General features: G+C 34.6%; 1 protein-coding gene across 3 annotated transcripts in view; it reads right to left on the bottom strand.

Moving 5' to 3' along the window:
* Positions 1 to 5283: 5283 nt before the first annotated feature.
* FAT4 (FAT atypical cadherin 4) overlaps positions 5284 to 27229 on the bottom strand; it is a 180761-nt gene continuing 158815 nt past the window's right edge. For 2 of the 3 annotated variants that reach the window (XM_058436731.1, XM_058436733.1), the window contains exons 13-18: positions 20171 to 20256; positions 19117 to 19296; positions 18376 to 18500; positions 16500 to 16717; positions 10605 to 10866; positions 5284 to 8306 (exon numbers count right to left, since the gene is read on the bottom strand). In XM_058436731.1, coding sequence (XP_058292714.1) covers positions 6439 to 8306; positions 10605 to 10866; positions 16500 to 16717; positions 18376 to 18500; positions 19117 to 19296; positions 20171 to 20256 — 2739 coding nt within the window. In that variant the 3' untranslated portion in view covers positions 5284 to 6438. The remainder of the gene's footprint in view (positions 8307 to 10604; positions 10867 to 16499; positions 16718 to 18375; positions 18501 to 19116; positions 19297 to 20170; positions 20257 to 27229) is intronic. The other variant, XM_058436732.1, reaches the window with a different exon arrangement.

Below are 27229 nucleotides of genomic sequence, written 5' to 3'. Positions count from 1 at the left end.
TGCCTGGGTTAGATAACCCAGGTTTTTTATGTGGGTTTTTTTAAGACATGGTTCTCTGTTAAATAGTGTATGACTGTCAATTGAAGTTTCTTGATGATGATTCTGCCAAGAGGACAATTCTCTTTTCACTTTTTTTTTGTACAAAGCCATTTCTCAAATTCATCAGTTTTCCATAAAGAGTCATCTGACATTCTGCATAGCATTACTGCGGATTCAGTATATGGTATCTTTCTATTTTCTCAGATTCATAGCTATAAAAGAATTTACACGTTTGGCATAGGTTGTGCTGCTCTTTGTCTCAATCATACCATTTCTCTAAAGAGATATTTTCTTAGAATGTTTTAATTTTTTACTTAAAAATCAAGGATCAACAACTGTTTTCAGCAACATTCTGGCCCAGAACTGTGCAAATAGAGTAGAGGAACGATGGTTTGAGTGAGAAGACTGCGCTGGCAAAACAGAATCTTATTTTAATCAACATTTGTACCACATGAAATATGTTTTCAATTTGAAATGAGGAACTCAGTGACCTTGCCAAAGAACTTTGTACACTGTAGGTAATTTTCTTTGGGCTAGAATGGTACACAGATTAAAATCCCAACTTTTTGCCAGAATACCATGATGACTGTATTTTGTAGTTTGCAAACTGATTTGGGAGTTTGGCAAACTGATTCATAAACTAATAAAGTTAGAAGTATTCAAATGGATCACCTGAAAAACATCTGCCTTTAGGCAGTGTGTTTTAAAACATTCCATGGGTCTTTCCATTTCAACAGATATGGAGAGTCTCTCACAAATATGTCTATTTTGAATATATCATACACTATATGAGGATTTGACGAATCTGTCATTAATTCAACATATTCCTTTCATAAGTATAAACAGTTTTTATATTATATATAGATGTCAATTACACATTTTCAGTATTGTGTGAATCATGATACAACTATGGGTTCAACATATACACATTATACAGTTAATAAAAAGACTTACCCAAGCCTTTTCATGGTCAGTGCCAAAAATATGTATTTATATATTAATTCTATTTCAGCACACTTCACTTGGATACTTATTGAAATTCTGGCATACTTTGAAAAGTGTATTGGTGATGCAAAGATTTAGGTAACTATACTCATTATAAACAACAACAACAAAAATAACCTCATTAACAGCTATATGGGCAACCCTTAGTTGCCTTGATTATACATGGATCTTAGCCATCAGGGCAAAGTGAATGCATGTCCACCTTCTCAGGATTTACTTTGCATTGGGAGAGTTACTTCAACAGTAATTCTGTTTCTAGATCAGTTTTGAAATATTCTTTTTGAAATATTCTTTACATACATTTATCCTTAAGCTTTTTGTGGTTCAGTCTTTGCTAATGTGTTGATAATTATGTAGCCTAATTGATTCTCTTGCTGCTCCTCTAACATGACCTGTTCGAATCTGGGCTTCCCCATGTCACTCTCTCTGCCTGCAGAAGTGTCACACATATGTCCAAGGCTCACTCCCTGCCTCATTCAGCTCTCTGCTCAAATGTTTCCTCCCCAGAAAGATCTTTCTGATTTTCTGATTCAAACTAGCATACACATTTTACCCTTAGCCTCTTTTAGTTGGCTTGATAGCACTTGCCTCCTTACACTACATAATTAGTATTATATTTATTTATCTCCCCTACTAGAATGTAAGTTCTACTAATGCAAGTGTTATGCCTGTTTTTCACTACTTTATTCCATGACCTAGAGGAGTACTTGACATGTAAAGGGCATTAATTATGTCTGTGATCAAATTTAACCCAGGACACTAAATTTTTTTGTATATTAATATATTTCTCTGTTAAAGATTATTCTACTTCATGGCCAGGCACGGTGGCTCACGCCTGTAATCCCAGCACTTTGGGATGCTGAGGTGCGTGGATCACGAGATCAGGAGATCAAGACCATCCTGGCTAACACGGTGAAACCCTGTCTCTACTAAAAATACAAAAAACAAAAAAAAACACATTAGCTGGGCGTGGTGACGGGCGCCTGTAGTCCCAGCTACTCCGGAGACTGAGGCAGGAGAATGGCGTGAACCCAGGAGACGGAGCTTGCAGTGAGCCGAGATCGCGCCACTGCACTCCAGCCTGGGCGACAGAGGGAGACTCCGTCTCAAAAAAAAAAAAAAAGATTATTCTACTTCATGGTCTTTAGGTCAGAATATATTTATTTGCAATGATTATCAGAGATGCATAGGTTTTGTTAGGATTCAATCCTTGGTATGTATTTGTAGGTACCAAAATTGTATGCACCCAAATTTATTAGATCCTACTGCCTTTTCCCTCATTAAGAACAAATAAAAATATAGAATTCATGTGTAACACTGACCTATAACACTTGGACTGACAAACCCATAAAACTGCTGGTTGGCTCAGTAGTAATAGACATGTAAATTATTAATAATATGGCATTTAATTTTAAATATTTAAGGGACATATACTAGATTCATCATAGTCTTTAATATTTTACTTCACACTGAATGGACTAATAATGTGTAAAGTGTATTTTATTTCTAGGTTTATTTTCCTAAGTGAAGATAAGTTCAGTCATCTTGAAATGTTAGTTCTTTAAAATGGAATCTATGACATAAAATAGAAAAAGAATAATTGCATTGCTGTATTATTTATTCACAATTTAAAAATATTTTCACTTTTCTCAGTTGTATTTTACCATAATATTAAATTTTAGTAAAATAAAAATGCATTTGCTTGACAATAGTGATTTGTTCTGAGATGGAATGCCTGAAGTAATAAAGTCACTATTATATTTCCCTTATAAATATCTATAAGGGACATGACTTTCAATAGTGTAAGCCAGTTCTATTTCTCATCAGCCTTGATACTAGTAAGTATTTTGTTAGCAACATGCAATGGGGAGTTGTGCTCCAGGACCTTCTGCTGCTCCATTTTCTTTTCATTTGTCTTTTTCCTTTTTACAGTAAAGTGAAAGCAATTTTATTTGATAAGAAATAAAAAGGCTATCCACCGGCAGAGCAGCTTCCATTTTCTTAAAGTGATTTTAATTTATCTTAAGCTATCGATAAAATCAAGTAATTTAGAAATTTCTAGAGATAACATTGAAAGCAACAAAAATGTACTCCTTAGAACTGAGTAAGCAAAGTCCTGTGTCATGCTGCCACATCATATTCACAGAACTTGTGGCTGGGTGATCACATGCAGTTATGACAGCATAACTGCAATGGTATTTTCAATATGCACCAGAAATAAAGCAATATTTTCCCCACAACACAGATGCAGAAGAGCCTAAAGGAGTCTGTTCTGCAGTGAGTCAGTCTATGCAACTCTACCGTCAAAATCTGAGAGGTTGAAGAAAGAAGCTGACATATCCAGTTGCTCAGAAAGAATCATTCAATGGGGATTTATGAACAGAAGCCATGCTTGTGCCTCAGGCAGTGGAGAGAAAAAATGGTGGCTCTCTGCACCATTAACCCCCAGCCCAGGCATTATATATCATAGGAAAGAAAGGTGTAGGACAATTGAAGTTGACCCACAATGCAAGACTGCTATGTGAATTTGCGTAAGGTCAGGATTTGCAGTTAGTACAAGCTCTTACACAAGGAACTATAGATAAACTGGAAATATTAGAGGCATTCCCAGAACTGGGGTTAATCAGAAGTCAACATGGAAGATGAGCATCCAAGAAGGAGTTGCTCTGGCTTCTACAGAGTAGACTAACTGTATTCCAGGAAATCCAATAAAACTCCACAGGGGATGGATTAAAATTCTCAGGTCATAATTTTATGTGTGAACATGGAAGTCACTACCAACCATTCATTTGTGGGGATTGTTAATCTGTTAATTTGCCTATAATCCGCCTCCTCATAGTACACCATATGTCACTTCAATATTTCAATAAATTAAGTATTACTGTCCATTTTAAAGTGAGGCCTTCATTTCACAGATTTCTGATTTATTTTGATATAAATATTGGCTTTGCTTCAGTAGAAGGGATTTCCAAGAAGAACCAAAGACTAGAAATTGTTCTATGAGAATCCTATCATGTTCCTAAACTGGGATTGATTAGTCAAGGGATTAGTAATTCTCTATCTCACAAAGAATTCTTAAAGAATAAGAATACAAAATCTTGGCACCAAGTTCCTTCCCCTTTATTCTTAACTATAATCATGTTTATCATCTTACATTTAGCTCTGTTCTAAATTATAGAGTTTATATTCTTGAGGACATTGAGATGCTTCAGAGTTTTTTTTAAAAATGTATTCTGTTTTGAGTTACACAAAGCAATGAACATGTTTCCGTATTTGGAGAAGAAATTTATGAAATTCATAGAGAAATACTAAAACATGTTGGCTCATCACAGGTGACAAAAAAAGAGAAAATCAGATCATTATCTTACATTCAGTGTTTAAACCTAAAGGAATATCATGATTTAGATTAAATCCACATTATATTTCCTAATCTGAAACAAAAAAATAATGTCAGCATTATTAAATGACAAAATAATTCTGGCATACGCCTCAATCTGTGGGTGTTAATTTACGTATCGTTAAAATTCCTATTCAGTATGGTAGAGTCAGTATTAAAGGAGAGTATTCTCAATGAATATTAGGTTTGGGGCAGATATTTAATTACAAATGTTCTGAGATTGTGAGGTAATTTTTTAAAGTCCTGTTATTTAAGATGTAACTATGACTCCTGAAAACAGAGGTTTGTCTTGGCTAAGACAGCATGTATAGTTTCTTTAGAATTATGCAGCAGAGTAATCAATGAAGACACATATGTAGAGTGGAGCTTTCACTATCATTCTTTCTACCCACCCTTGGACTTAGAGAGTTTTGGGCTGGGTCCTTGGAGAAGATTAGTCCCAGACATTTTTCCATAATTAGCTCTAATTCATCACTGCTTCCATAGCTATAAGACTGATCTAAAGCTGGTCTTCAGTGAACACATTCTACTGGGAATTTCCAAACATTTCTTGCCAGAATGCTTAAACCAGCTTCCTAACAAAGTTAGTCCCCTAAGATCAACTTAGTCTAGACTCATTATACTCCAGGGAAGCCCAAGAACTTTGACAGGTAGGAATGCACTGAAGTGAATTTAAAATATCTGTTCTGGCAACGACCCATATTCACATTTTTTAAAAGAAAATGATGCTGCTCATATACAGTTCTAGTAGCCATACCTTATTGACAAGTAGAGACTATTCTTAATTGGGCATACAAAGAGTATAGAAAGATAAAAATTAATATTACACTATGAATACAAAATATTTTAAATAAATATTTTAATTCTATTGTTGACATTTACAAGTAGAAAGCATACAGTATGTTACAAATATCAAAATGTGAAAAATATGAATGTTACATAAGTAACAAATATAAAAAAAGTATTTTCTTACCTTCCCTGAAAGTAAGAAAACTATTCAGCATAGGAAAATATCAGTATCAAAAACACAGCTTAGGTGTAAAAAAAGTTTTTACACGGTATTAAAAAAATGATCTACAAAATGACAGAAAGTGTTGAAATCTGATTTCATATAAATTATAAAAACTGGGTACTTAGAGTAAAGTTATCTGGTTGGAAAATAAGTCCAATCATAAGCTTTCCTTAGGTCATTCTTTAAAATATTAAAAGCATAGGAAAATTTTTCAATAAATAACTTTTAAGAGTGTTTCTTAGAAGTGCTGCTGAGAACATCATTCGCATAGCAAGGTGGCAGTGTTCTGGGGACAACATGCAATCATTCTGTTCCTAATGGAAGCCTCATGAAAGTCAGGAGACTATAATCATTTGCTCAAGGATCCAGAAGTTTTAAGACAATTCTATAAGAAAGCATTAAAGTGCTGAACAAAATGACTTAATTTCAGTACCCACTGTCATGTAAAACTGACTCAAATACTCAGACATTTCTGAGCAACATCAAATACGGAAACTATCATTCTGAAAAGTGTTAACATACTTAATCTTTCATTCCACGATAGGAGGGTTCCTTTTTACACTTTACAAGGATTGGTTTAACATCAAGAATCTTGCAATGCAAAATATAATTATAATAATACAATGGAAACAATACACATACGCCACTGGGAAAGCACAAGTTCTTTTCTGCAATGGTAAAAGATATCAATTTTTAAAAATCACAAATCAAACACTGGTAAATAAGAAAAATTTTCCAAATGCTGCATGCCACATAACTAATTACAAAACACAATGCATGCAGGGAAATAAATTCAACCACACGTTTAAATTAAGAGTTGTTGTGAGTCGGTTTCAGCAGCATTGTGGTTATTATTTTTAAAGTTTTCCCTCCACCACTAGTCCATACTGGCCCGTTTTTCAAATGTGACCCAACCTAGTCAGCAACTTTACAATGGTTTGAGTATTTCTTGTTTTTATATTTTTATAGTGCCAGTACGTAAACTTCACACATACTGTTCTGCTTCCCCATCTTTGGGGACTGGCTTAGTTGTCCCAGCTTTGCCTTCTTCATTTGCTGCTGCTTTTTCTGGAAGAGATGCCAAATCTTTAAAAACATCTACATAATGGCCAAAGCCAGGGCCCCAGTTCAAAAGGTTGTCCCAGTTGAAAGTCCCTGCTTGCTGCCCTAGCTTTATGGGCAGTGTGTTGTCAGCAGTGCCTGGTGCTGCTGCCTGGGTGCCCACAGGTCCTCCCTCGGCCCTGCGGCCGTGGTACCTTCGAGGCTTCAGTCTGGCTCCATAATTATCTTCATCATCTGCATCAGATTCATTGACTTGAGATAATTTGGGCATCCTGGAAGTATATACCATTGGCTTCTCCCTGTCATATTCCATTTCTGAGCAAGTGAAAGATTCATGGGAATCACTATCAGAAGAGGATTCTGGAGCTGGAATGCCATCAGCTGGATTCCTTGTTCTAGACAGTGGCCTTCTGCAGTCCTCCTCTGAAGAAGACCTCCCATGGTCTGCACTGCAGATACTTGGGTTTCTAGGGCGAGGTGTGTTGAGCCTCTCCACTTCTTCAATAGAGAGTCCGACTGGAGGAGAAGATTCCAGAGGAATCTGCCCAATTGGCTGCTTTAGGCGACTCCCTGGTCTAGAACCATGTGATGCCATGGCCTGAGGACTCTTGCTTCTCCTTCCCAGCCTTGTGGCATAGTTGAAAATGCCAGGTTGGCAGGTGTCACCATGCATTTCCAAAGTATTACCATCCCTTATAGGAAGATGCAATTCCCTTGCTGGGCTGTTTCTATAGAACGTAGAAGATTTGGAGAAAGGGGCTGGACTGTGTCGAGACAGAGGGTTGGGAGTTGGGCACGCTGAGTGGCTTAGGGAGCTGGTTCTCAAACCTTGACCATATGAAGGCTGGTAAGTCAAACTGCTTGCTCCTAAGGGCATAGGGGATTGCCTTGCAAAGCCTAGGGGACTGTGCCTCTGGATTGAAAATTTTGGTGTGTGGCTGCGGAACTGCTTGTAGTGTTGGATGATGTCTGCATCCGAAGGGGCAATGCTGCTGGCGTTATCAATGTCATAGTGCTCTATCTCCTGCTCTGGAGATGCCAGAGGGGCGCTGGGGATGGTTTCTGAGTTGTGAGGAATATCAGTTTCATCATAGATAAGGTAGGGGTTTTCCCTTTCAATGATATCTGGTTTTGGGTTCCCTTCAGGCTGCTTCCTCACAGTCATGTCATCCCCGTAGGGAGGGATATTGTCGGGGTCATCAAAAGCAACATTCTCACTTCCCTTTTTCTTCTTCTCCTTCGGTTTCTTCTCCTCTTTGGGACTTTTGGCCTTCTTCCCCCTGCACTGGTTACACAGGATCAGGCTCAGGACCAGGAGGGCCAAGACGGTTGCACAGCTGCCCACGATGGCAGGCACAGCCCACAAAGGCAGAGAGATCTCTTCAGGGCCCTGACTCAGAACACAGACATGCCCCGCAGGACTTCCAGCTTTGCACACCTTCCCCTGAGGACAGAGGATGCCAAGACAGGCCACCACCATCTCACAGGTCCTTCCCGTGTGCGAGTCTGGGCAGCTACAGGTGAAGCCGGAGTGCAGGCCTGGCTCACAGCTGCCACCATTCTGGCATGGGTGGGAGGCACAGTCCCCAGGAGGGACACACCTGTAGGCATACCACTGATTAATGCACAGCAAATCACCCCAGCAGGGGTTGCTGGCACAAATGTTTGGGCCACGGCAGCCAATCTTCACTGAGGGATCTGTTTTTGAGATGGAGGCCAAGCTATGCTTCCCGCTGAAAGGAAGACTTTCTCCACCATACCACATAGAAGCAATGCAGCCATCAAAACCTGCTGGGAGAAGAAGAAGGAGTAAGGCTTTTTACAAAAAAAAAAAAAAAAAAAAAAAAAAGAGCTTATACTACACTGCTGGGATCTTGTAAAGAGAAGCTCCACAATCACCTCATATGAATACAGAAACCTCAGTCTCAGAATCATCATCCAGCTGAAAGGTAATTAAGCTGTGCATCTTATAACATAACTTAGCAAGGTACATAAGATTACCATGACCAAACATGGGTCAGATTGCTTGAATCCCACTCATTCTGAAGATTGATGAATGACTTGGGCAGGCTGAATTTTCTTTTTCTTACTCATTTATTTATTTATCAATTTCCTTCCTTTTTACATCCCATATACCAAAAATTGCATATATACAAATAAAATACATTTTTAAACTTGTAAAGAACATGAAATAGGCCAATGGCTTCAACTACTAAATCATGCATTCCCATTGAAGGTGATAATGCACCAAAGGTGTGGAACATAGGTTCTCGGGGAGCAAAAGAAAAAAATCTTAGCTATTACAATGGTTTGTGGGCCTCTAAAAGGCAGATAAAAACATACCTCTGGTGTTAACATTTTATGACTTGGGGATGGCAAAGTTTAGACTATACTAAGTGTCTCCTTAGGGGAATTATAAAGATAAAATGCAAAGTTAAGAAACACTTCATTACACTTGAGTATGCTAACAGTGCTGATATTCCTATCTCAGGGCCCAACGACCTATTTTGACACTACCAAAAAAGCATAATTTCCATTGGCTTGTTTTCTCACAACATTCTATAATAAACATATAAAAAGGACTTACGACCTGGACTTTAACTTTTATGCCTTAAATCTATTAATCTCACATGCATTTTTTCCTCTTATTTAATGCGTCATTCTACCATAGTGACATTCTCATTCTTGATATATTTTTTTCTATGCGCTTTTGTGACATCTTTTCTTTTTGTTCCTATACTCCTGATTTTCTCCCTATTACTTAGTCTCCTTTTCTGATTTATTCTCCTTTACATAACCATTAACTCTTACGGTTAATCAAGAGGAGGTACCAGGCTTTCTTTTCACTCTACGCCCTCATGTTAGACGATCACACCCATGTCCAGTACTTCAGTTACCTGCTTGACACTGACCACTCTTAAATATATATTTCCAGCTAAAGTCTATTTCTGATTTCCAGCCCATCCATCCAAAGGAGTTTCTCAAAGATGCTTCAAACCCAAAATGTCCCAAACCAAATCTAATATTTCTCAGACATATGCTGCTTTTGGAGGGTTCTGCAGTTCCCTCTCTTGCTGACCTACCCTTCTTTGAGTTGAGAAGTAGAAACCTCCTTGAATTTTACCATAATTACTAACAGTTTAGTTGATTTTAGTTCCTGGAATACTTCTTGCCTATCCATTTCTTTCTAACTCCTCAGCCACCACACTAGTAGGAGCTCACAAGACATCTTGCCCAGATCCCAACTCATTTCTGTAGATCCACTCGTGTCCTTCTCCAATTCATTCTCCATGTTGTAGCCTGAATGATCTGTACTATTACTGCATATCTAACTTGATCCTACTGTGATTAAAGTTTTTAATTACTTCCCATTGCTCTGTAAATAAGACCTAAACTGCAACATGGTCAGGAAGTTGCTTCATTTTCCAACTTCATCATTTGCCTATGATGTTAGCCTCCAATGTGCTGTGTTCTATAACTTTGACTTAAACTATTTCTTTAAAAAAATTCCTATCAACATAAATTAACCTTTCATACACTTTCATCCTCCTCCTCATCATTCAGATTTATGTATACATGTCAATTCCACAGCAAAATTCCCCTTCCTTTCTCTTTTTACACTATATTTTAGAATTCTACATTCTTCATTTGTATTATTTATCACACATTAGAATAATGCAGTTACTTGTGTAAGAATTTGATTAATGTTTGTCTCCATTAATGGTCTATGAAGAGAGTGGCTGTGAATGAATAAATAAATGAACAAATGTATACGAAATGCTTGGTGGATAAGCAAAGCATCAGAACACTATGGACTGAATTACAACCTTGGTAAGAAAGATGCAAGTTGCTCGAGAAAGTGGTGGCTAATAGTTTATTGCAAAATTTCTGAAGATAGTTATGACATTCTTAGGATATTTATAATTGATATTATCAGACATCAAACTACTTTTTTAAACATAAATTTTATTGAATGAAATTGTACTGTGTATGAGATTCACGCTAAATGTGTAGTCTTGCCACAAGAAAAAGCAATTACTTTTTGAAGAACAATTTGACTTCCCTTGTGTACTTAACAAAGGCATTTACCTGTTTGGGCATCTCGATGTGCTTGATTGGGTGGAATTCCTCCAAGCGATATAGTAAGCACATCAAGGCCACCGAAGTCCTGAGTAGGGTGAATAATATCTCTGTTATATATTCTGTCGACAGACAATACTGTGGCTGTTTGATTTTTCCCAATTAGAAAAGTGTGCCAGTGGCCGTCTGCAACATATACTTCAGGAATATTTCTCTCCACTTTCCCAGCGATTCCTGCATCGGATGTAAAATGTACTTTGCCATTCTTAATCTGGAAAACATATTAAAAATAGTATGCAATTAAAATATGGTATGCTTAAATAAAAATCATGAATAAAACTAAACTTGAATTTTTGACCAGTCTATAGCAGATAGAATAGCTGAAGAATCTGGTTGTATTAGAATATACTTACACACTTTGTCTCTACAATTTTAGGCAACATATACTTTTACATTTAAGTTTCAATGGTTTTCAACGTATTCTTATATGTATACCTAATTTCTCAAAACATGAGGAATTATTTTCCAGAACACAATTGAAATAATAAAGGGGCGAATGCCCACTTAAGATAATTAAATTATACCTTTTTAAATTACTTGTATTCCAATGACAACCTGCCATTGGAGTGTGTTATGCTGGTTCGTTTAGTAAAAGGCCCATAGCACTAAAAAACTGTGAAAACCACTTGTAAAAAGAAAGAGAAATGCTCAGCTAAAAAGGAAGCATAGTTTAAAAATAAAGATGAAAATAATGGTTTTACCTCTCATCTTTTACACACAAATTTTAGGAAAAAATGATGCCTATTGTTTATACCATTTATTGAGATCAAAAACTATGATGAACAAAGAGTGAATTCTTTAATGAGGTGTCTGGGCAAGCCTTCACTTTGGCTGTGTTTTACAATTTATCTAAAGGATATTTGGTTTATTTTATTTTGTCCAGGAGAACATTGGGTAACAGGGTGCTCCCACTCCAGTTTCCAGCTACCGAGTTTCCAGTATCCTGAGTAGACCATTTTAGAAAATGAGATAATTTATGAGGCAAGATGAACATTTGGTTCAGGGAGCATAATCCCGTTACCACTGCCAGACAGAGCTGGTGTGTTGGCAGGGGGATGCAGTGGCACTGTTCCTCAAATAACGGGAATGAAAAGATGGATCAGTTTATTTTGTCACTCAGATCAAATGCTATTTCTGCATGCAACAAATACATCTGGTAAAACTAAAAATCAGTTCATTTGTACTTTACCGAAAAGATGTCTAACACATTTACGTATGTTATTCATATAGTAATATTTTATTAAAGCAATTTTTCCAGATAATAATATATTTCAGTACCAAACTAAAAAAAAAAAAAAAACAGAAAATTCTAGCTAAATGACAATAACATTTCATCAAATGGGCAGCATCTCATGACACACAGTAAAAACAGCAACTTTCTTTGGTTATAGCTAGAGTACTTTATGAAAAAAAAAAGATAGGAAAAGGCTCCTCCCAGCTCTTTCCTCCCAATTGATTTCATCATGTCATCCTTCTATTCAATAAATTTTTGATGAAAGAGCACTTGGAATATACCACAAATTGGGGTGGATAAGAATATAAGTTCCCATTATAACATTTTTAATGTTTTCCTTCTCTCTGGCAGTACTGTACTTAACACTTATATAATTATTCACTTTTAAAACATCATGCTAATTTTTGCTTGGTTTTATTTATTAATAAACAGGAGCTGAAAAATTATTATCACCTAGTGACCCAGTAGCCATTGTAATGTCATAGCACAACTAATTACTCATTGCGGGGATACAGGTGTAAGCAAGCCTACTGAGCTGCCAGCTGTATAAAAGTATATCACATGCAATTATGCATAATACATAATACTTGATAATTATAATAAATGACTATATTAGTGGTTTATGTATTTACTACACCAAGTTTTTTTTAATCATTATTTTAGACAGTACTGCCTCTAATGATATAAAAAAATAGCTGTAAACCAGCCTCATCCAGGTCCTTTAGGTGGGATTCCAGAAGAAGGCATTGTTATCATAGGAGATGACAGTTCCATGTGTGTTACTGTCCCTGAAGACCTTCCACTGGGACAAGATGTGGAGGTGGAAGACAGTGATATTGATGATACTGGACCCTGTGTAGGCCGAGGCTAATGTGTTTTTTTGTTTCTTAGTTACTAATGCAAAAGTTTAAAAGTGAAAATAAAATGAAATAAAAAACTTTTAAAATAGAAAAAAAGCTTATGGAATAAGGGTATAAGGAAAAAATATTTTTGTACAGTTGTACAATGTATTTGTGTTTTAATTATGATTACAAAAGAGAAAAAAGTTAAAAATTTTAAGCTTATAAACTAAAAGAGTTACAGTAAGCTAATGTTAATTTATTATTGAAGAAAATATTTTTGATAAATTTAATGTAACCTAAGTATACAGTGTTTATAAAGTCTGCAGAAGTGTATAATAATGTCTTAGGCCTTCATATTGACCCACCACTTGCTTAGTGACTCACTGACTCAGAGCAACTTTCAGTCCTACAAGCTTCAGTCACAGTAAGTACAATTTAGGCAACATGTGAAACCTCATCCCTACAAAAAACTACAAAAATTAGCCGGGCATGGTGATGCACACCTGTAGTCCCATCTACTTGGGAGGCTGAGGTGGGAGGATAAATTGAGCCCAGGAGGCGGAGGCTGCAGTGAGCTGAGATCATGCCACTGTACTCCAGCCTGGGCAACAGAGCAAGACCCTGTTGCCCAGGCTGTCCCCCATCCCCCCAAAAAATCTTCTATGCAGCCTTTTTACTGTACCTTTTTTATTTTTGGATATGATCATATACGCAAATACTTTCCACTGTGTCACAATTGCCTACAGTATTTAGTAAAGTAAACATGCCATACAGGTTTGTAGCACAGGAGCAATAGACTATTCCATATAGCCTAGGTGTATAGTAGGTTGTAGCATCTAGGTTTGAGTAAGTTCACTCTATGATGTTTGCACAAGAATGAAATCACCTAACAATGCATTTATCGAAATGTATTCCTGTCATTATGCAACTCATGACTGCATTTATTTGTTCATTTATTTAATTTGAATCTATAGAGCTTTGAATTCCTTATTCCAATTATTCTGTATCACCTATGTTGCCCACTTAAAAAAACAGACAAACACAAAACAAAAGAACTGATTTACAGTAGAAATAAAGTCCATCACATTACTATTACTACAGAACATCAAATATGGAGCTATAGGGTATGCCATGAATGAAGAGAGATTTGTGAAATGAGTTAAATATTGGCCTACAAAGTTTTACACAAGTATGCTTTCCTTTTGCCTTTCTCTCTGAAACTTTCTCTTCTTAATTTTTTCTTTTTCTGAATAGACCCAATCGATTCTACATATTTTTCTCTCTCCTCTCATCATTATTGCTGCCCACACCTGACACTGACACCCTCTCTCTCTTCTAGCCACATGGAATCCAATTTACCCAACACCCTTCCTCATTTTTCATAAAATATCCTCATCTTCTGTCTGCGTGTGTGTGTGTGTGTGTGTGTGGAGAGAGAGAGAGAGAAAGAATGATAGAAAAGAGAATGAGAGGCAGGAAGACAGAGAATGCAAACCATAAGAAAGAGTTGTTAAAGAAAGGGTCAGAAAAGGAGTCAAAAAAAGAAAAAAGAAAAAGAAACCCTGGCATCTTGGTGACCAATAAGCTACTTGATAATTAAAAGTCCATCCTAACTGGCTTCCTAGTCCGTATAAGCACTTGATATTCCTATCATCCAAATAATTTGCCTGCTTACAACAGCCACTTTCTTTCAGTTTACTACTTCTTAATTCACTGTTGTTATTTTTTCTTACCTATTCTCTTTACCTGCCAAGCCCCTTAATCTTTGAAAAGCTTCTTTCCAAAATTTTCATACAAAACAATGCATTTTGGTCTGTATTATTCATTTTTTTTATTAATTTGCACTTACTTTCCTTTCAGGAAAAAAAAAATTAAGTTATTGCTACCAAGCTAACAAAATATGGAGTTGTATGCTGCTGTCCTGTTGGAAATAGAAGAATTTATGGTGACAAAAATGGATCCTGACATTCAGCTTTTTCCTTAATGAAGAAAAAAATGTGTCTCTGATTTTTTTCAACCACATTGTATTTTGACTGAATTCCTTGGCTTAAAGTGTACGTTACTACAGAAATATTTCATATGTCATTTAAATGGCACGAAGACTTGGAAGCAGCTTAACAGATAACACACAGACCTCAATGTCAAAGCCTCTCAAACCATATAAAATATGTTTCTTATAGAAGATGAGGACCTATTTCTTTTTTTGCTTCTTTACTTTGTTTACTTCTAATACCATTTTCAATGAAAATTATAAGTACCAAATAATAATGTAATAAAATGGCTTATGTGTTCTCTTTTACAGTTGTTTTATTAACTCTGGAACTGGGCCCTTTGTTTCAATAGAGGTAAAGTTAAAACCTGAAGATGTTCTCTTGTAGGGGAAAAGGGTAGAGTGTCTGCCATTTGGCACTAATGATATTTGGGGCCAGATAACTCTTTGCTGTGAAGTGCCGCTGTTTAGCAGCATTCCGGACCTCTACCGCTAGACGCCAGAAGTACTCTCCCAACTCCTAACTGTGACAATTGAAAATGTCTCCAGATATTGCCAAATGTCCCTTGGGGGTAAAACCTTTCCTAGTTGGAAATGACTGGACTAGAGGAATTATCATTTGAGAAGGTAAGAAATATTGGTTTTCGTGCTACTTATTAAATATATTTATAAGCAACGTAATCATGGTTGGCTTGCACAGAGAAAAATTTTGAGGATGAAAGAGGCTAAAGTGTAGAAGTGAACATCTATTTTTATTTTTAGTATTATATGTGAATTAAACCTAATAATTTTTCTGAACATATTGCTCTTTTTCTTTGTGAACTATCCCTCAAGTAATTATTAAATATTGACTAATAGAGGAAAATAATTCAGGAAATCTGGATTTGTTATCTTAAGAATTTACTAAAATTTATATAAAAAATTATCAGTAAAATGATATAAAGTAATATTAATGGAAGGCAGTAAATATAACTAAACTAAAGAAACTGTTGGTCTAGGAGATCACTTATTTGTGGGAAAGAAAGCAGAATATAGATTTAAAACTTCAGAAAGCTAAGGGCCGATGCAAAAATGGATATCTAATGAAATTATTCATCTGTATATAAGTTTAGTATCTTATTTACGTATAAGAAAAAACAAATTATGTAAAAGCCTAATGATAAATCAATCCATTGTTCTCATGAAGTATAATTTTTAAGATTATTTAAAAATTATTTGGAAAGGTTAAGTAAAATTATAATAAATTCAAAACATACTTTACTTCACAGAGTTTATATACATAGAGAATTGCATATATGCTCCAGAAATCATATAATTTCAAAATGTTTTTCCTTATTTCAAAATGTTTTTCCTTATTCTAATCCTGTCAGTTGACATATACATGTCAGTATTCGAAATAATTGTTGGAGAAAAATATTTTTGTATTTCAAAGAAACATTGTATTTTTGGTTTGCTTTGTCTAAAAGTAAGAAATGAAGAGATATAAATTCTTACCAGAAAAATAGATTGCAACTAATTCTTTGTGTGCTGGCCTACCTGGCAGGGTTCTCTACTCTAAAGCAACACAAAAGTGGGTAGAAACCAAACCATTCAGATCTTTGTTACTCTGGCCAATGCCTGGGGAATAGTTAAGATAGATGACATTGGAATAGTGCCCAGCATTAGTCGGAACTCTAATGGGTTGTAAAGAAAAGGACAGAAATTATGGGGAAAGTGATTTAAACCACTACACGGCAGGCGGTCTAATCAAATGAAGTCACCATTAGCTTTTATCTCACCTTCACAGTAGTGTAATTGCTGCTTTCTTGGATATGGATTAAAATGCCATTCTCGCTTCTGGTCCTAAATTTTACTTCCAGACTGTTCACACCAAAAGGCTCCAACATGGCAACTCGTAAGCTTTGCCTTAACAAATATTCCCGCTTCTCATTCTGACTCATGTGGTAGTCCAAGCGCCCTTTGCCTTCTAATGATAAGGCAGTGTCAGGAGTAACAGCTGGAAGTCAAAGGAAAAAAGGGAAAATGAATGCATTCATTTGGCATTTCTTCAAGCGTTTTCTATAGTGACAAAAATATAAAAAGGACAATGAAAATGTTGTTTTGGGAATTAATGTCCCCCAACTCTACTCTTAAAAAATAATTTCCATTTATGAATCATTATATAAGTTGATTTCACATGTTTAAACACATTTCAGAACCATGAAATGTAAAATACACTACGACAGTCATTAACCATTTGGGAAATATTTTACTAAACTATTTGCCACATTATATAAATTATGAATATCTAAAGTCAGCCACTTGTTGGTAATATGTACTTGAAAAATTTGTTTGTAATCATTTTCACTGTGTTTCCAAAATATATGTTTGCATGGTTAAAATAATTTGTAATCTTTAGTCTCTAGTATGCTATAAATTAGGACAAAGAAGTGTTCAATCAAGTATTTACATCTGTAACTAACTTTATTTTCACTAATCATCACATATAATTTATCATCATGTATAATCAGTATGTATATTATAGTTTATCATAATCTGAAAAAAATCCACATTCTAGAAATATTGAAGCTTAAGTTATAGAAACAAATAATATAGCTAAAGAAAGAATATTAAGAGAATGAGCTCAAACGAATTTCAGCCCTGAAAGATACACTTTAAAAGGATACATTTTATAGTATGTGAGTTATATCATGATTTAAGAAAAAGTGTCTCTGGTATTTATCTAGCCAATGACTCATATTTCAGATATAATTAGGCTCCTTATTAAATATTTATTACACTGAAAATCACGTGACAATATATATTTTCTATGTTTTCATTATATCTAATATAATTACACACAATTATACTTTCTGCTAAGACCTTTTAGATTACATTATATCCTCAATTTTATTATGCATTTCTATTTGTTTTCATAATATAATTGAATCAAATGACTCCTTAAATGTAGTCAGATACCTGCAATGGAGTTAAGTAATAACTACTTGTTTGAAAATGAAGAACTTTTACAAAAGAGGAGCCATTAGGGTTAATTAGTGAAAGATGCAGCTCGAAATTAGACAGCACTATTTTCTAATGATGATGTGAACATCATTAATGTCTAAATAATAACATTAGGCTTAGAAGACAATGATGAAAGGATTTTAAAAAGTAATATTCAAAACTAATTCTACTACTTGTACATTAAAATGAAAGTATCAACATTAATTTTAACATATTATGATGCCTCTGTATGATGTTTTGAACTCAGTGTTGAGTGATATAGTGTGTATACCTTTTTATGCACAAAAATTCACCAGAAAAATATCCCCTAAAGGGAGATAATATGAAAAAAAAAAGCCTAACTATAACCTTTGATCTTTTAGATTGCCTAGCATTCTAACAGATGCAAGAAACAAAAATAAGTGAATAAAATACCTTAAAGTGGAAGCTAGAGATTTAGTTAGTAAACAATTCTTTAAAAGGATATTATTCTTCTTCAGGTTACAAAAATAATTTTTAAAATGTCACTGTATTTTACCAATTATTGTCCATTTAATATTTTAATATTTAGAATGAAAGCATAATTTTTAATTTGGTTACATACTTGGGTGCATATATTTTACTTTTCATAGTTATCATAATTTCCAGGGGAAGATGGAAGATCTTACATACATTTCTCACAGTATTTCCCAGTGAGTCCCTCTTTGCAATGACACTGCTGCCATGACCAGTAATCCATACATGTGCCACCATGTTGGCATGGGCTGCGAGTACAAGCGCCTTCCAGCCTAGGGCATCTAAAATAAATCATAATGAAAACGATAACGCACATAAAAGATGAGGAGAAGTTTGCTAAAACTCGATATAAACTTTTATTAACTTGTTTAATTTCAAGCACTCCATTATTTGAAGCTCAAGTTACAACTATATTTGGAGAAACTACTCAAACTAGAAGTTTTCCTAGAAAACATAGTCTGCCTCACACTAAAGAAGATTCAAGAAAAAAAGTTTTTAGGAATATGTATGTCTATAAGTAAAACTATTTAATGTGAAATAAAGTTCTATGTGCCCATGATGGCTAACATCTATATATCTCTATATGCTGGAACCCTTTTTTATATAATTTACCAACTTAACAATTTAATCTTCACAACTCTCTATAAGAGGATAAAACATATACATGCACACATGCATACATATATATGTATAAGACTCTAGAAACATAATAATTTTCTAATTAAATATCATACTTTATGCCAAAATTTCAAAGGTATAATATTTAAAATTCAAAACAATGTAAATCATTTGGTATTTTTAGAGATTTGAGCATAATAATTTCATCTTTTGATGCTCACTGAAGCATACTTTTTTTGCATTTTTTCTTTAAAACAGTAAGAAATAAAATTGCCATACTGATCTAGGATGCCTTGTGCTGCCAAAGCTTGGCTGGGTTCCAGAGGCCTTCCATTGACTGCAAACTCCATTATACACCCAACAAAATCATGGCTTTCCACGTGTCCTCTCCTCTGAAGGATTGGTTCTAGCAATCTGATACCTCCAACTGTGACTCTATTTGGCTGAACATCAAGAGTCCTAAATAAAAAATGGAAGATATAAATATTAGTCTCAAAAGATTACATTTTTAGTATAATGTTTAGTTCGAAAAAGAGTGAATATAGCTTTTTTTTTACATTATAGTGTGATAAATTTCAATGGAAAATATGTAGAAGTACGTCCTATAAACACACAGAGTTGTTAGACTTCCGAGTTATGGAAATTATATTTTCAATTAGTCAAGATAGATGTATATTATCACAATACTGAGTCAGTAAGAAGGGGCATACTCTCAGAGGGAAAACAAAATGCTGTAGAATTAGTGGCAACTCTAATATTTATGTTAGATTACATTGCTCCTTCACTGAAGAGATGATAAAGAATATCAGTAAGTTGATCAATGCAAGGGATGCCAATAAGTCGATTGAGGCAATGAATGATGCATCATGATGCGTGACTACTTTTTTTCTCTGTTTGTCATTTTTTCTATTAAAATCACTTATTTTCTGGTAGATTACTGCTGTGCTCAGCTTTAAGTGCTATGGAAAAATATCTGTTAATAATTTTCACATAAACTTTTAGAAATGCATTTGAAAGAACTGGGGTCTTTATCCTACATTTTTTTCAGAATGAAGGTCATATGCAATTATTTCATGAATCTTTCCAAAGACTACTGGCTATATTTAATTTCCTTTTCTCCAATTTTATCCTTATTTCTACCACTTCATTTCACACATTTTAACATATTTTGCACAGTAATTATTGACTATTTTATATTAAGAAAATTTGGAGAGGGAAATAAAATATCTTAAGCTTTATGTACTACTTAGCATCCTATAATTATTTTTAGGTATAAAATTTATTTTAAAAAATGTTAAGTAATAATAAAAATTAAACTAATCATATTCCTTACCAGTCATCTGAAACTGCCACATTACTGACAGTACAATATCCTGGCTCTTGGTTCTCAGAACAGGAGTCCACAGTTAAGGAGGCTGCCTACGAAGCAAGAGAAAGAAACATTCAACTTTGTTGTTGATAGGGCTAATACTGTCCCTGTTAGCCTTTCCAGCCAACACTACCCATGACTTGTTTCTATGTGAACATGACTTGGAAACTGTGATAACATCTTGATTTAATGTATAAATCACATAATTATAATATTGAATCATGGGCACATGTTTCTTTGATATCTCAAACTAAAATTATAACTATCTATACCTATAAGAGGTAAAAGGGTACCTTTAAAAATCCTCTCCTGCTCCCCTGTTTTATAGGTGAAAAAAGATAAAAATGCTGTTAATCTTTTTTAGAATAATACATAACAGGTCTGAAACATCTTCCTGTAGATTACAATCTTAAGAAATGTGTTTATTGTACTGTCAAGCTATGCTAACAAAAGAAAAGACACTTAATTTTTGATTTTCAAAAGTCTTATTCTGATATGATTTCAGCTATAGTCACAAAAAGATTATGAAAATACAGCATAAGTACTATTATAGCAATCTATGAAAATTTAAATGTTTGGATTAAAGTTTGAAATTTGTTAAACAAATCAAGTAAGTGCTCTTCTCATTTTTGTTAAGAATAATTATTTATAAATAACATTACAGCATATTTCTGTATAATCAGGATGTATTACTGTAGATCACTTTACAGTAAAAAATCCCCAATAGTATTTAAATAATGACTAAGTAGTCATTTTTGCATTCTAAGGGATGCGTATTCCCTTGAGACAAAAGCCTTCTGTTAGTAGAACATATGAATACTCCTTTTGATTGATAAACAAAGTCATAAATTTATGGTTAAAAGGCCTAAGAACATGATAACCATAGAAGTCAGAGTCCTGTATAATGAGTACCAGCAACTGAGGATGGCTGCAGTGCAGTCTAAGACCAAAGTTGTATATCCATATTATTGTGTAATCTCCAATGCTATTGTGATGCAACTCCTTTGTTCCCCAAATTTCATTAAAATTTGACAAATGACAAACTTTGCACATTTTAGTTGCTGAAATTGTAAGAAGGATGGAGTGTAGTGCCAGTAAATCACAGCAGTAGCAATAATTCATTATCTGAATGGGCAGGAGGTTTAAAGGTTTCTCCCAATGCAGACAATAAAGCGTTATTCTAACTTTACGAATGCCACAGACAGGGTTAATCCAAATTTGTTACAGATGTAGAAGACAAATATAAATACAATGCAACTATCCATTTATCAGGATGCTTATCATTTCAGTTTAATAAGAGCAAAGCAAATGTAGAAAACAGTGCAGGAAGTTAAGCAAGTTGACTAATAACATGCCAAACTTAAATGTAAAGTTTTGGATATCAAATTTTCTGTATTAAAAAATCAGGCCACTTTCATCAGGAATGAAAATGATTAATTAATTTCCTTAATATCCCACTTTTATCAATATTGCTTATGATTTTTAGGCAGTATCCATAAAATATATATTTAAATGGGAGACTTATAAAAATTTACCTGAAGTATCTCACATTTTAAAAACAAAGACTGAGGTGAATGTATAATCAATTTATTAATTGTTTATCAAATATTACTGGCTAACATATTCTTAAATGTTTCTAAGAGTTAATTAGTATAAGCCGTATACAGTAAACTCTTGTGAGCAACATGGATTTTTTTTGCCATTTTTTTCAAGTAAATTATAATAAATACTAACATTTGTAGGGAAAATTTATACTTCCAATTCTCTGGCAAGACTTTCATGCCCCATTTAGTTAACTCTTTTGATAGTTATGATTATTTCCAGTTATCTGTAAAATGGGGTGACACCCAATCTCAAAAGCAGTATTAGGTTTTTATAATTCAACTTCTGCTGCTTAGGTGACTATTTGATTGAACACATCTCTCTACATATATTATGCAAGTATCCTTGTAGAGATCCCTAAAAGTATCACAAACTAGAAAGTACCACATGGATATTTATAAATGTCTCAACTAGAAAAATAACCTTGGATAACATAATTATATTTTAGTCATTGTTAATATTTCATATACATCTAAAAGCTTGCTGATACAACTCAAAGAAAGAATAATGGAGGAGATGTTTTATTTTAATAGTAAGGTTATGCAATTTAATCTTCAGAGTTAAATTCTCTTTTACTGTTGAATTTTTATAGCTTTACCACCATAAATTAAAATGTTTAATCCCAACTATGCAATGATTTAAAGCTTAGAGGTTAATGATTTTGCCAGTTTCCAACCAAAATTATTTTGAAATGTAGAAAATGACAAATTCAGAATCCAGTAGGGGCCTTATTTTGGATGCTTTCTGAAACAGGAAGACATTTTTCCTATGACTCAAGTAATGACAGAGTTTTTTTTCACATTTGGTATTATTAAAAATTGATGACTATGGTCACAATAATACAATGAACTGCATCCTTCTCCACTCACCTCTTGCTCCCATGTCCTTGTTTGATAGAATCAAATGCTCATGAAGTTTAATGTGACCTTGGAGGTCATCAGGTAAAATCGTTTATTTTACATTATAGTATACTTGACAACATATCAGAAATATGGCTATCTTACATATGTGTGGAGAATGGGGGTGAGGTGATGTCGACTATTACTCATCAGTTTTAGGATATTATTGTGGCTAATGTGAGCGCAATCTCTCTATATATCAATCTCTAAATGTTTTTCTAATTCTTTAAGGCCCAATATTTCTGGTTACATCAATCATCAGGAATACTAGAATTGATTAAATCTATATTCTTCCAGAGGTCTTCTTCTGAGCATACCAGTTTGATATTATGCTGATTTTTAAAATCTCAAGCAAAAATCAGTGCAATGACCTATTACTAATCAGAAAATATATTTTATCCAAGATTTGTTTGTTATACCTCTACTAATGTTCATTAAAGTCAGGTGGATTTTTAGGCACTACTCATAATTTAAACTTCATTCAGACCAAGATCAAGTAAATATATATATACTTCAAAAGGTTATATGTGGGTTGTGTTGGTGATAATTCAGGGTGACCAACACCTGTTTAAGCATCTAATTCACAGAAATAAAATTTTAATTATGATTTATATTAACCTTTACAATAATATGGAAATGTGGGCACATTAGAATTAAAATAACATTATGTCTTGATATCATTTTCGGAATGTTGGGGGTAATTTTATTAACTAAACACTATATAAATTAAATATATTAGAAAAATGTTCCAACTGGAAAATATTAACACTAAGTTCAAAAGGAAATGGAAAACCATCTATAACTAAAATGATTGATAAAAACCATACAATACTTTTGTTGTTTTCTCACCAATATTTCAAGTAACATACATTTAATAACCTGGTAGGACCCTGAATGCAGTTTGATGGATGTGGCGATATCTGTGAATGACATGTCTGAGCAGCTACCCTTGACCATATTGACACAATCACTTGGTTATATTTAAAGCTAATCATTATTCTTTTTCCCCCTCATAATTAAAAATACTTCTGTATTTTAAAACTTGCTCAAATTTCCTTTAATGTTGTAGTAAATTAGAGTGGAGGAGAGAAATGTCATTGTATCTGATGCCAATTCAAAATAAACATGGATTTATAAAATATTCCTGAGATCAAATGACAGATTTTGTTCTTTGATAATAGATTGCCTGTTATGTGTATTGGTCAAAAATAATTAACATTATGAGGTAGTTTCTGTCTTATGCCCTTATGAATTGGTAATTATAGATTGCACAAATTTTAGCCTTTAAAATTAACTATGTGTCAGAGGGAAAAAAACTAGCAAAAGCTTGGTTAAAAACATTTTAAATATTACTTCTGAATATTGCTTATATGCATTCAGCAATATAACATATTCCATACATTTAGTGGCAAAAGTTTATCGGTAGTTACACAAATGTATGATTCATATGATCAGTCTAAGGACTATATAAGTTACCATATATTTTAAAGATTGCCATGAAGTCAGAAATAAAATTATAATCATTTAGATACCAAGTTTTTTCATTTAAAATGATTTAAGGGCACTTATTTTGTTGTTTTGGCTAGGCTTTCTTTTTAATAGATAATTTAATATTTCACACAATTCCTTTATCTAGGGTGAATTATAAATCTTGCCAGTAACTACACTTTTTTTTTTTTTTTTTTTTTTTTGAGACAGAGTCTTGCTCTGTCACCCAGGCTGGAGTGCAGTGCTGAGATCACGGCTCACTGCAAGCTCCGCCTCCCAGGTTCATGCCATTCTCCTGCCTGAGCATCTCCAGCAGCTGGGACTACAGGCTCACACCGCTATGCCGGGCTAATTTTTTTTTTTTTTTTTTTGTATTTTTAGTAGAGACGGGGTTTCACTGTGTTAGCCATGATGGTCTCGATCTCCTGACCTCGTGATCTGCCAGCCTCGGCCTTCCAAAGTGCTGGGATTACAAGCGTGAGCCACTGCGCCTGGCCACCAGTAACTACACTTTTAAAGGCTCAAAGTTAAAGTGCAAAAATACTTTAAGACAGATTTGTTAGCATTTTCTTATTAAAAAAATCCTTGATAGCCATTAGAGATGGGGGAAATACGGATAGATAGTTGTGAAGATAAATAAAGAATAAAAAATAAATAAGCCATTCCATTCTATTACACTATGTCAAATATTTTCAAACATTAATAAAGAAAAGATGTGATGCATTTTCACTTATAAAGTATTTATTTAATAAACACAAGTCCTAAATAGATATGCCATTCTTGTAACATGAAAGCCACATAATAAAATCAATATAAATACATGCATGCCTCATTTTATTGCTCTTCACTTCATTGCACTTTGCAGATATTTTGTTTTTTTACCAATTGAAGGTTTCTGGTAATCCTGTATCCAGCATGTCTATCAGCACCATTTTTCCAACAGCATGTGCTTACTTTGTGACTGTCACATTTTAATAATTCTCACAATATTTCAAATATTTCATTATTATTTTATGTGGTATGGTGATCTGTGATGAGTGAAGTGTCCTTGGATGTTACTATTATAATTATTTTGTGGCAACATGAACCGTACCATATACGATGGCAAGCTTAATTGATAAATGTTATTTATGTTCTGGCTGCTCCAGCAATTATCTGTCTCTGGTCTCTCTACCTATCCTCAGGCTTCCTTGTACCTTGAGATAAAACACTACTGAAATTATGCCAACGAATAACCCTACAATGGCCTCTAAGTGCTCAAGTGAAAGGAAGAGTTACATTTCTCTCACTTTATATCAAAATGTAAAAATGAATAAGCTTAGCAAGGAAGGCATGTTGAGAGCCAAGATAGGCCAAATAGGCTTCTTGTGCCAAATAGTTAGCCGAGCTGTAAATGCAAAGTAAAAGTTCTTGAAGGAAATTAAAAGTGCTACTCCAGTGAATATACAAATGATAAGAAAGCAAGATAACCTTATTGCTGATATGGAGAAAGTTTTAGCAGTCTGGATAGTCTGGATAGAAGATCAAACCTGTTGCAACATTCCCGTAAGCCAACATCTAATCTAGAAAAAGGCACTAACTCTCTTCCATTGCATGAAGGCTGAGAGAGGTGAGGAAACTACAGAAGAAAAGTTGGAATGTAGCAGAGGTTGCCTCATGAGGTTTAAGGAAAGAAGTCATCTCCGTAACGTAAAAGTACAAAGCAAAGCAGTGAATGGTGATATAGAAGCTGCAGCAAGTTATCCAGAAGATCTAGCTAAGGTCATTGATGAAGGTGGTTACACTAAAGAACAGACTTTCGATGTAAAAAAACAGCCTTTTATTAGAAGATGTCATCTAGGATTTTCATAGCTAGAGAAAAGAAGTGAATGCCTGGGTTAAAAGCTTCAAAGGGGCCGGGCGCGGTGGCTCACGCCTGTAATCCCAGCACTTTGAGAGGTGAGGTGGGCGGATCATGAGGTCAGGAGATTGAGACCATCCTGGCTAACACGGTGAAACCCCATCTCTACTAAAAATACAGAAAATTAGCTGGGTGAGGTGGCAGGTGCCTGTAGTCCCAGCTACTCGGAGAGGCTGAGGCAGGAGAATGGCGTGACCCCGGGAGGCGGAGCTTGCAGTGAGCCGAGATAGCGCCACTGCACTCCAGTCTGGGCGACAGAGGGATACTCCGTCTCAAAAAATAAATAAATAAACTTCAAAGGATAGGCTGACTCTTTCGTCAGGGGTGAATATAGCTGGTGTCTTGAAATTGAAACCAGTGCTCCTTTTCCATTCTAAAAATCCTAGGGTTTTTAAGAATTATGCTAAATCTACTGCACCTGTTCTCTATCAGTAAACAGAAATGCCTGGATGACAGCACATCTGTTTACAGCATGGTTTATTGAATATTTTTTAGCCCACTGTTGAGATCTACTACTCGGAAAAAAAGAGTCCTTTCAAAATATTACTGCTCACTGACAATGCACCTGGTCACCCAAAAGCTCTGAGGATGATGTATAAGGAGATTAATGTTGTTTTCATGCTTGCTAACACAGCATCCAGACTACAGCCCATGGATCAAAGAGTCACTTCGACTTTCAAGTCCTATTATTTAAAAAATACATTTCATAAGGCTATAGCTGCCACAGACGATGATTCCTCTGATAGGTCTGGGCAAAGTAAATTAAAAACCTTCTGGAAAAGGAGTCACCATTCTAGATGCCATGAAGAACATTCATGATTAATGGAAGGAGGTCAAAATATCAAATATTAAAAGGAGTTCAGAGGAAGTTGATTTTTGACTCTCATGGATGAGTTTGGGGGCTTCCAGACTTCAGTGGAGGAAGTAATTGCCAATGTGGTAGACACAGCGGGAGAACTAGAATTTGAAGTGAAGCCTCAAGATGTGATTGAGCTGCTACAATCTTGCAAAACAAACATGAAAGGATGAGAAGCTGCTTCTTAGGGATAAACAAAGGAAGCGGTTTATTAAGATAGAACTTACTCCAGGTAAAGATGCTGTAAACATTGTTGAAATGACAACAGAGGATTTAGA

Source organism: Hylobates moloch, unplaced genomic scaffold (genome assembly GCF_009828535.3).
Source record: "Hylobates moloch isolate HMO894 unplaced genomic scaffold, HMol_V3 SCAFFOLD_3, whole genome shotgun sequence".
Taxonomy (NCBI): domain Eukaryota; kingdom Metazoa; phylum Chordata; class Mammalia; order Primates; family Hylobatidae; genus Hylobates; species Hylobates moloch.
Note: the sequence above shows the minus strand (reverse complement) of the source record. Positions and strands in the feature narration are given on the sequence as shown.